Source organism: Kryptolebias marmoratus, linkage group LG17 (assembly GCF_001649575.2).
Source record: "Kryptolebias marmoratus isolate JLee-2015 linkage group LG17, ASM164957v2, whole genome shotgun sequence".
In the NCBI taxonomy this organism is placed as follows: Eukaryota; Metazoa; Chordata; class Actinopteri; order Cyprinodontiformes; family Rivulidae; genus Kryptolebias; species Kryptolebias marmoratus.
The window spans coordinates 27,248,933-27,260,307 of record NC_051446.1 but is presented as its reverse complement, the minus strand read 5'-3'; the positions used below and the strand labels follow the sequence as shown (position 1 = coordinate 27,260,307).

General features: G+C 45.0%; 2 protein-coding genes across 2 annotated transcripts in view; one reads left to right on the top strand and one right to left on the bottom strand.

Moving 5' to 3' along the window:
- The window catches only part of LOC108229204 (kinesin-like protein KIF20B), a gene marked incomplete in the record, with an annotated part of 15,652 nt that extends 11,790 nt beyond the window's left edge, over window positions 1-3,862 (bottom strand). The window contains 6 exon segments of the mRNA XM_037980607.1: window positions 994-1,238; window positions 1,390-1,528; window positions 1,603-1,722; window positions 3,000-3,089; window positions 3,165-3,271; window positions 3,751-3,862. Coding sequence (XP_037836535.1) covers window positions 994-1,238; window positions 1,390-1,528; window positions 1,603-1,722; window positions 3,000-3,089; window positions 3,165-3,269 — 699 coding nt within the window.
- A 1,298-nt stretch (window positions 3,863-5,160) lies between these two features.
- Window positions 5,161-8,556, top strand: bbs1 (Bardet-Biedl syndrome 1). Its single transcript, XM_017440751.3, has 7 exons — window positions 5,161-5,405; window positions 5,672-6,084; window positions 6,220-6,402; window positions 6,520-6,651; window positions 6,765-6,871; window positions 6,956-7,076; window positions 7,223-8,556. Exons 2-7 carry the CDS (start codon window positions 5,707-5,709, stop codon window positions 8,051-8,053), a joined length of 1,752 nt encoding a protein of 583 aa, XP_017296240.1. The 5' UTR covers window positions 5,161-5,405; window positions 5,672-5,706; the 3' UTR covers window positions 8,054-8,556.
- Window positions 8,557-11,375: the final 2,819 nt, after the last annotated feature.

Below are 11,375 nucleotides of genomic sequence, written 5' to 3'. Positions count from 1 at the left end.
TCTTGTTGCTCTGCAGACAGGAAGTGGACAGGAAGCACACAGTGAGTCCACAGCTCGTGCTCGTCCCGTGCAAAGACACGTACTTATAAAACTAAACCAACCGTCTCCATCTTCTCTTGCTGTTAAAATGAGAAACTAGCAGAAACTGGTGTATGGAAGCTAACAATGTAGGTTTTTTTAATCCTGCCGACTGAACGAGAGAAACACTGGATTTTGTTAAATGTTTGTTGTTCTTGGCACAAGTTAGTACAAATACCAAAACTGATTAAAATCTGACCAGAAATGCTATTTGACCTACACGCTCTGTTATTTTAACTTATATATAAACACCTTATTTTTATTATGTATTTCATGTGGCTATTATCTTTTTACATAATAGCCACATTATCTAAATGTGGCTATTATGTAAAAATAGCCACATTCTAATTATGGTTATTATCTTTTTAGATGATAATGCTGACGGGACTCATTACAGAAGACTCCTGTCTTCAGACGATACCTGATATATGTTTAGTTAAATCAAATAAAGCTGTTTCTATGAGTTTCTGGGCTGATGGTGCAGCATACAGCAGCACAAGGTGTTAACAAGGTGTGGCTTCTCACAAGATGGCTGCCAAAGATCTCACCTAGCAGCATCAATGGCCATTCCAGCGTTTCTCTGGTTCAGTGGTCCCGCCTTCTCCCTGCACTTCATGGTATCACATGACCACTCTTTAAGCATTAAATAATTACAGCCAAATGTTGTAGAAAATACAAAATTATAGTAGAAAAGTAAGAACTCCGTGACTCAACACATGTCAACACCTGAAAAGCATGACCTAGGTGTGTTTTTTTTCCACCATCAACAATGTCCCAGACATTCACATGAAGGGCGGGGCTTAAAACTTGTACTGAAACCTTCAACTCCCAGGTCCCTGTAGGGAGTCTATGTTTGAATACACGCCGACTGTCCTGTGTGCTGATGATGACGTACTTCCTGTGGGCGTGTCTCACCTCTTTCAGCAGCCTCAGCAGGTTCTTCTTCATGCTGACCTCGGCAACCTGCTGATCTGGGGTCAGTCTGCTGAAGTCTCGGCACCGCTGAGGCTTCAGATCGCTGCGGCCGTACAGACGACCCTCGATGCTGTTAAAGATGACCGACAGAGACCTGGGCAGCAGCCCCGAGTCATGGTCCGGACCTGAGAGACAGACAGACAGACAGACAGACAGGGAGACAGCTGGACAGTCAGAGAGACAGACTGTCAGACAAAGACAAAGAGTCAGACAGACAGACGGACAGTCAGACAGACAGACAGAGAGACAGACTGTGAGACAATGACAAACAGCCAGACAGACGGTCAGACAAAGACAGACAGTCAAAGAGACAGAAGGTCGGGCTGTGGTTCTGACCGAGGAAGGTGAAGGTCTTCCCAGCGTTGGTGACTCCGTAGGTGAACACCAGAGAGTTTCCTCCCTGCAGAACGTCTCGGACCAAACCCCGAACAGAACCCTGGAACACCTTCCTCTGACTGGCCTCTGGACCAAACACCTGAACAACAACATCATGAAGAGCAGCGGGACAAGACACGGGGAGATTCAAGAGAATGGTGATGTCACGGGTACCTGTGTGAAGGTGAACCTCTGCACCATTTGTGGGAGGGACTTCTCTCCTGCACGGTTTGACTGACAGGTCCTGGGAGGTTTGAGGACCACAGTGTTGGGTCCTTCGATGGTCACACAGTCCTGCAGAGGAAAATACAGCTGCTGGGTTGTGTTGGACAGAGGACATGTGAGAGGAAATAGTCTGTGTTGGACAACAGATGGACAGCTTGAGTCTCCCACACAAAACCAAGAACAAGAACAAAACCAAAGAGTGCAGGGAAGTTAGACTGTTAGCGTCACTGAACCTCACATCAGAACAAGCCCACACTGAAAAATACAACATATATAATTACAAAACAAAAAATGTTCTGTTGTTCTACTTTAAGTGCACCATCTCAATATCTTCTAAAGTGCAGGGCGAGGTAAAAACCACCTTACAGGATTACAATGAAGAAAACGCTCACAAATTCATTACTCCAGCTGTCACCATGGTAACAGAGTCTGTGATGTAAAGTCAGAGTCTGTCACCGTGGTAACAGAGTCTGTGACGTAAAGTCAGAGTCTGTCACCATGGTAACAGAGTCTGTGACGTAAAGTCAGAGCCTGTCACCGTGGTAACAGAGTCTGTGATGTAAAGTCAGAGTCTGTCACCGTGGTAACAGAGTCTGTGACGTAAAGTCAGAGTCTGTCACCATGGTAACAGAGTCTGTGACGTAAAGTCAGAGCCTGTCACCGTGGTAACAGAGTCTGTGATGTAAAGTCAGAGTCTGTCACCGTGGTAACAGAGTCTGTGACGTAAAGTCAGAGTCTGTCACCATGGTAACAGAGTCTGTGAAGTAAAGCCAGAGTCTGGTAACGTGCGCCTCCATTCAGCCGCTCTGTGTACTCAGGCTTTGTACTGCACACGTGCACACTCCTAACTCGAGGTTAAGATACTCAGTTAATTAACTGATAATCAGCTTTTCTGGAGGCAAAAACCCAGAGTTTCTCTGCTTAGGGTAAGTTAACTTAGAGTTTATGACTAAAATACCACCCTGGTCACCTGCCTCTGATGTTTTTTGTCACAGGAGAGCCCCCTGCAGATGTCAAAAGGCAGCTATAGCTCTCTTGAGACAGGTTGGAGACACCCACTATTTTGAAGAAAAAGTTGTTGAATATATTTTCTGAACATGTTCAAACCTTAAGTGGCGAGGCTGCGCTCCCCTGAGACTTATGTGAGGAAGTTGAGAAGCGTTAGGAAATTCACCAGGACGTTATGGAGACGCCCTCAGGAATACCCAGTGAGACAGGGCTGAGCAGGGCTAACAATATGAACTCAAACATTCAGTGTGTCACTTTTAAAGTAACCTGAAGGTCTTTACAGAAGCATAAGCCTTCTGCTCAGACTTCAACCTTAAACACAAACAGAAACTTGTTACCTGTGACTCTCTACTGTCGCTTTCTCCTGCAGTAAACGGGCGGATTCTTAGGTACACCTGCAGGTTCTCGGTCAGAGACTGAACGCTGTCCTGGAGAGAGATCATCATCATCATCATCAGTCAGCATCCTCTCCCTCCACACCAGAGATGTATCGGTACACCCACCTGAGCTGGCAGAGCAGCAAATTCATCCAGCAGATTTTTTTTTATGTCTTCCACCTCCACCGGGTCCACTCGCTCCGGCTTCCCAGTCAAACAGGACTCCATCATCTCTGCCAACACACAAGTGGGTTCTAACTGACCAGAACCAGAACTTCATTTATGGTTTCAGAAATCTGATCCTGATCAGAAAACAGGGCTGTTTCATGGCCCCAGGATCTGCTCGTGTGTGAGCGGGGATGAAACAACTGCTGAACTTTAAATGGTGACTTTAACGGAGTTCGGTTTGGGTTTTAAACTCACTGTAAACACGTTCAGAACAATCTGTACCGGACGGTCCGGAATAAAAAAAAACATTACGAATTGTTAAGACTTTTAAACAACTCACAAATTCAATAAACCATAAAAAAACAACATTAAACATGTATAAACAACATGTGATGAGTTGTTCTTTGTTGTTAGCATTAGCCACAGACTCATGCTGTCATATGTTTATACACACCAGTTTCAATTTATTTACATGAACAAAACTCCGGATTAAACTACAGCTTTACAATTTAGCTAACCTAACATTTCACCAATCCTAACTTACTTCTGGTATTTTTTTTTATGTCCACCGGACACCGAATTTTCAAAAACCAACGTTAGCTTAGCTCAGCAGTCTCCGCTCCGCGGTCTGCATTTCAAACTGCGACCAAGCGACCAATCACAGCCCGCATGCAAGGTGACGTCATGAATCCCGTTCGCGTTGACATACTTGTTGAATCTCGCGAGACTGTTCATGAAAATAAAACTAAATTTTTATTGTTTAAATCAGGTAAAATTAAAATGCAACGGGACAACAAAAACAAATAAGATAAGAGTAAAGGATTCTAATTTATCCATTTATTCCTTATTAATTCTTAATAAATCCAGGCTTTAGGTCATTATAAATTAAAGTGTTACTAATAAAGTGTGACATAACTTAATTCAGAAAGTAATAATAGGACTGCTAATACAAAACAGTATTTGCATTTAAATATATTAGCCAAGAGAAGAACTTTATAAATAGTAAAATGGTAAATGGCTTGCACTTTATCTAGTCCAAGGACCCCAAAGCGCTTTACACTACAATCATTCAACCATTCATCCACACATTCACACATAAAAAGTGCGTGTATGTCTATGAAGTCAAACATACTAAAATTTAAAAGTTTAACGGATGTAAAAAAAAAAAAGATCTTGTAAGCTAAAAGTAAATTTTCATTAAAATTTACTAAAGTTTCTTGTATTAAGGGCCAATCTGATTTAAACTTGATTCTAAAGATCTCTGCTAAAGCAGATCTCAGTACATAGAGTCAAATTAACTTCATGAAGAAAAAGCAGTGAGATGTTATGAACTCATGGAATAACTGCTGATATTGTTTTCATTCAGTCATTTGTCAGGTCTTTGGAGGTCTTTAACATATTAATAAAAAGGCAGGTTATTTATTCTTCCATTTCACTCAGCTAAAGTTAGTTTAGAGTTCGGTTAGATTTGGTACCTGTGGATTAATAGTCATTTGTAGAATTATATGAGTGAATTTATTTAAATAATGAACAATAATTATTAGAAATGATAAAGTTAAACTTTAAAATAAAGACAAATAAGACATCAACTCAAATTAGGTTAAATTCTCTTTAAATCCTGTTTGGATTCATTTCCGTTAATTCTGAAAACTTCATCTGACTCTTTTTATCCATCCATCATCTATCATCTATCATCCACCCATCCATCCGTCCACCCATCCATCCATCCATCCATCATTCATCCATCCCTCCATCCCTCCTCCTGTCACTACCCAGAGTTCATGGCCACAGGTGAGGGCAGGAACCTAGCCCGACAGGTAAACAGAGATTTTCGGCTTGCAGCTCAGCTCCCTCTTCACCATAAGACCGTTTTTTTTTAATCCTGTCGTTTTTTGTGTTGAAATCAGTCAAAGATCAGTTCTTGAACTCGAGACGTAAAAAAACCTCAAACACCGTCGTCTGGTGATGATGTCATCAACCCGGGACGGAGGCTGAAGGAGGATTTATGGATTAGAGGCTGAAATCCAACAGACAGTTGGGCTTTAGCTCTGGACCTGGTGCCTTCAGACTTCGACAAAGTGTTTCTGACGTTTTATTGACCGAAGCAGAACCACAAAGGTCCGAAAGGTCTGAGAAAACCAGAAGAACAGGAAAGACTGCGGCAGCGCGGAGACGCAGATCCCGGTCTCCTTGGCAACGGTGAGCCGGGACGGGGTGGGGCGGGGGGGGGGGAGTTTAAAGGGTCATTAAAGGGTTCATAATAAGCTGCATGTTTTACACGGACCTGAAATCAGCTTCAGGTCTTCTCTTCGGACCGGACCCTTACAGATGAACTGGATTCATGATGATCAGAACATAAATCCAGCTCATTTAATCTGACAGGAACTGAATCTCTGTGAATAAAATGAAAAGAAATAACAGCTGATTTTACCTAACCAATCAAACTGCTCTGTGTGTTCCTGCAGGACTCACCTGAGCAGGTGAGCAGCATCCTGCCGTCATGTCCTCTGTGGAGTCCAGCGGTGATGGGGGCAGGTGGCTGGACGCCCACTACGACCCGGTGGCCGGTCTCTACACCTTCTCGTCCTGCGTGGACCTGGCAGACCTGAGCGGGGACGGGGAGAGCCGGCTGGTGGTGGGGGACCTGGGCACCGGCTCCTCCGGCATGAAGCTGAAGGTGTACCGGGGCACGGCTCTGATGAGCGAGAGCGTCCTGCTGGACCTGCCCGCGGGCCTCGTGGCCTTCTTCATGGACCTGCACGAGCCCCGGATCCCTGCCGTTGCTGTGGCCTCAGGACCCTGCATCTACGTCTACAAGAACCTGCGGCCATACTTCAAGTTCACCCTGCCCAGCCTGGAGATCAACCCGCTGGAGCAGGTGTGTGTGTGTGTGTGTGTAACTGAGTGGTTTTATGGAAGCAGTGAGATCTTACAGTTCTAAACATCACAGAAAGATTCACCTGTAAACTCACTTAATGCACCTGTGACCTGACGCTGTGCTCTGATTGGTCAGGATGTGTGGCAGCAGGTGAGGGAGGGTCAGATTGACCCTTTGACCCTGAAGGAGATGCTGGAGAGCATCAGGAAGAAGGACGACGTCCCGCTGTCCATCCGATCGCTCAGGTTTCTGTCTCTGGACGTCAACGACATGGACGAGTTTGTCCAGCTGCACAGACAGCAGCCAATCAGGAGGCAGGTAACTGTCAGCCATTCAGGAGGCAGGTGGTTATTAGCCTCACAGACAGCAGCAAATCAGGAGGCAGGAGACTTTCAGTATTCAGTTTCAGGTCTGTGGTTCTGGTTTGTGTTTCAGACGGTCATCACCTGCATTGGGACCCTGAAGAAGAGCACGGCGGACGAGGATGGAGTCAGTTGTTTGGTGATCGGAACCGAGAACAGCAACGTCTTCATCCTTGACCCCGAAGCTTTCACCATCCTGTCCAAGGTAGACCCCATCAGCTGATCTGAGCCGGCCCTTCCAGGCTCCACACTGGGTCTTTAAATCAAATGATGATGATGATGATGATGATGATGTACCTCCTACCATCTCTGTTGAAGATGTCTCTGCCTGCTGTTCCCACCATGATGGACGTGACGGGTCAGTTTGATGTGGAGTTTCGCATCACAGTGGCATGTCGTGACGGTCACATCTACATCCTGCGCAGGTCAGGAAAACCTGGAGGTTGTGGCCACGCCCACCTGACCCTACAGACTGTAACGGTGAACTGACAGGTGTTTACGTTTTTCAGGGAGTCGGACAAACCGAAGTACTGCGTCGAGCTGTCGTCTCACCCTGCCGGTCTGGTGAGGATCGGGAAGAACGTGGTGGTCGGATGCACCGATGAGAGTCTGCAGGGCTTCACACAGAAGGTAAACCTTGATCCCATGGTTACCTGAGCTCAAACATCAGGAGGGTTGAAGAGAAAACTGTCACCAGAACAAAACCCCAGCAGAACTCATTCAACTCAAACAGGAGGTCAGAATGAAAGTCTCCATGTTTGTTTTTGGGTCTTCAGGGGAAGAAGTTGTGGAAGATCATCCTCCCTGCCCCCATCACCACCATGGCTGCCATGGACCTCCCTACCAGAGGTTTCCAAGGGGTTCTAGTGGGCCTGGCAAACTGTGAGGTGCACCTGTACCGGGACAAGAACCTGCTCAGTACCATCAAGGCCCCAGACACAGTCACCAGCATCTGTTTTGGTCGGTATGGCCGCGAGGACGGGACCCTCATCATGACCACAAAGGGAGGAGGGCTGATGGTGAAGATCTTGAAGAGGACAGCAGCATTTGATGACCGGGACAGTGCCCCTGGTCCGCCTCTGGCCCAGAGCGTCCGCCTCAACATCCCCAAAAAGACCAAGCTGTATGTGGACCAGACCCTGAGGGAGCGTGAGAACGGCCTGGCCATGCACCGGACCTTCCAGATGGACCTGAGCCGAACGAGACTGGCAGCAGCCAGAGCCTACGTCAAGGCTCTGGAGTCCAGCCTGACCCCGGTCTCCTCCAGCCTCTCTGAGCCGCTTAAGATGAACGCTGTGGTCCAGGGCCTGGGTCCTTCCTTCAAGCTGACCCTAAATGTTCAAAACACGGCAGCCTGTCGGCCCATCATGAACCTGGCCATCAGCTTCCTTTATGACGAGAACCTGTACAAGGTGAGGAACCCGTACATGAGGATCCCCCTGCTGGTTCCTGGACTCATCTACCCCATCGAGACCTTTGTGGAGAACACCAACGATAAGGGCGTGTCTGATGTCATCAAGGTGTTCGTGCTGCACGAGGGGAAGAGCTCACCGCTGCTGACGGCTCATATCAACATGCCGGTGAGCGAGGGATCCACTCTGAACTGATATACCAACCGATCCGCTGACCCACTGATCCGCTGATCCACTGATCCGCTGATCTGTTGATCCACTGATCCGCTGACCCCCTGATCTGCTGATCCACTGATCCGCTGATCTGTTGATCCACTGATCCGCTGACCCCCTGATCTGCTGATCCACTGATCCGCTGATCTGTTGATCCGTTGATCTGCTGATCAGCGGATCCACTGATCCCCTGATCCGCTGATCCGCTGATCCGCTGATCTGTTGATCCGTTGATCCGCTGATCCGTTGATCCGCTGATCCACTGATCCACTGATGCGCTGATCTGTTGATCCACTGATCCGCTGATCTGTTGATCCGTTGATCCGCTCATCCGCTGACCCACTGTTCCTCTCATCCGCTGATCCACTGATCCACTGATCCACTGATCCGTTGATCTGCTGATCCACTGATCCGCTGATCCGTTGATCCGTTGATCCGCTGATCCGCTGACCCGCTGATCCGTTGATCCGCTGATCCGCTGACCCGCTGACCCGCTGATCCGTTGATCCGTTGATCCGCTGATCCGTTGATCCGCTGATCCACTGATCCGTTGATCCGCTGATCCACTGATCCGTTGATCCGCTGATCCGTTGATCCGCTGATCCGCTGATCCACTGATTCGTTGATCCGTTGATCCGCTGATCCACTGATTGATGGACTCGAACTGGAGTCCTTCAGAGGACGTTCTCTCCCATCATGAAGGGAACCATCTGTGTGCCGATCAAATCAATAAAACTGCTCCTTGGTTACTTTAAGTTTTAGTGACTGAATTCTGTGATGTGAGCAGATTTATCAGCTGTTCTGTTTGTTTTATAGACGTTCTGCTGTTTAAAATAATTTATTTTCAATGTTTACGCTCTCAGGGACGAACATGTCGTGATTTATTATCTATGTTTGTAGAAAAATATTACAACAGAAAATGTGGATAGAGTTCTGTATTTTTAATTGTAGTTTCATATACACTCAAATAAACCTGAATTTTCACATTTGTTCAGGATTTATGACTTTATTTCCATATTCAATATTTCCTAAAATAAAATGTGACTTATTTAACAGTTAAATAAAAAACTGAATGTTTTAACCCTGATACCACGTTTAAAGTGTTTCATTCTGAAGGTTTATTGAATTTAAAACCATGACACCAAGGTAAAAGGCTTTGTGACTCACCTGAGTTCACCTTGTGTTTGTGTCCATGTTCAGTCTCTGCACAGACAAACAGAAGGTCCGCTGAGGTCAGGAACTCACAGTCCTGATTTATCCAGAACAGAACCAGGAACTTCTGCTGATAGATCCAAACCTATAGTTTACCTACCAGATGTCTCCGGCTTTGTTCTGCACTTTTAGTTACAAGCCAAGCTCCAAAAAGTTGTTTCATTGTATAAAAAGTTACTAAAAACAGAATATAATGATTTATAAATCTCAGAAACCCAGATTTTATTTACAGTGGAACAAAGTAAACATATCAAATGTTTAAACTAAGAAAATGAACCATTTTTAGGGAAAAAATCAGTTTATTTTGGATCTTCTGGCAGCAACTCGTCTCTTTACAGATGTTCCAGATGTTTCCCTCATCAGTCTGTAAACATCTAGACCTGAGGTTGTCCCATTCTGTCTGTTCAACAGTCCTGGATGGGAGCAGATGTTGTTCTAACACCTGGAGATCCTTTCCTGCATTGATGGAGTCTTTCCAGATGTGTAAGCTGCGCATGCCAGAGGCATTAATGCACTCCGCTGCATTCAGTTATTATTATTTATATTTACACGAGTGTCAGGTGTTTTTATGACTTTACACAACAAGCATTCTGACCCCTGGACAACAACACTGCTGCCGTCCCAGTCCTCTGCAAACAGCTGCAATCTGAAGGGTCAAAGGTCAGGACTTTCCACTGTGGCTCAACCTCAGAGTTTGGAAACTTCACAGTTTCATCAGCAGCTGTTCTGTTTGCTGTTGGGAAACAATCAAAAGTCCGGCTTGTTTTGACACTTCAGACTATAAAAGCTGAGAGGAAGAGGAGGACATCTTCATCTGGATTAAAAACGAGAAGATGAGACGAGTTATCATTATTCTGGGTGAGAAACTTCTTATTATCATTGTTGTGTTTATAAATGCTGTTGCAGTTTTTGTGGTTTTATTTTCTTAGTATTCATTCTTATATTTGTACATAAAGAGTTTAAGCTCAGAAAATGAACAAACTTCAGGAGAACAGTCATATTTTAAAGGTTTACACAGAAATCCTTTGATTGAGACGTTTTGCTCACAAATTCTGATATATATTGTTAGATTATCTGACAAATTCAGATAAATTTGCAGCCTGTTGTTAAAGAAAAACCCACAAAGATCACTGAAATAACTTGAAACAAACACAACTAATAAAAAGAAAAAAAATGACTAAAAACATTTAATGAAAATCAGCCTCTTTTAGATTTAGGTTCAAGATAATTATTTTAAAAACAAACTTTGACAAAAAGGCCGCTGCTCCTAAAAGGATTGAAGCTAATCTGAACACAGAAACATGTTACCAACTCAGGTGTGTCCTGTAATCAGCACCACAGGTGTCCTCAGGTGCCTGTTTAAAGGGGGACAGGTAGTCACAGGGCTGTACCACACTGAACGTGGGGGACAGAAAGCTGAGGACAGAGTTGTCTCAGGAGCTGTCCGTCTCCAAGCAGCTGGATGTTCCTGTGAACACAGCTGCTCAGATTATTCAGAAGGTTAAGTGTCCCACTGAGCCCAGATCTAAATCCACATCTGTGGAAGGAGCTGAAACATCTGGAGGAGGAACCCTTCAGACCTGAGACAGCTGGAGCAGTTTGTTCAAGAGGAGTGGACGAGAACACCTGGGGACATCTGGGGACACCTGGGGACACCTGGGGACACCTGGGGACAGCTGCAGAGGTCTCAGAAGGACAGAAAACACCTGACTGACTCCAAAGGTTGTGCAACAGATTATTGGCTAAAAATCCCATCCTTTTAGTGAAGGCCAGTTTCATTAGTTTGTTTTTAAAAATAATTCTCTTGAACCAAAATTCAAAAGCAAAGACTGATTTTCATTTGTTGACTTTTAGTATTTTTCTATTTTTAGTTTTTCTCTTTCTTTAACTAAAGGATAAAAAATAATTTGTCTTTGTGGAAAATGATTAATAAAGTTTGTTCTGAAGTTTTTGAACCCAGTTTGTTCAGATCCAACCAGGATCCAAATAAATAACTTAAAAACTGTCCGTAAACAGCTGTATTAAATAAACTGTGTGTGTTGGTGTGTGTGTTGGTGTGTGTTGGTGTGTGTGTTGGTGTGTGTTGTGTGTG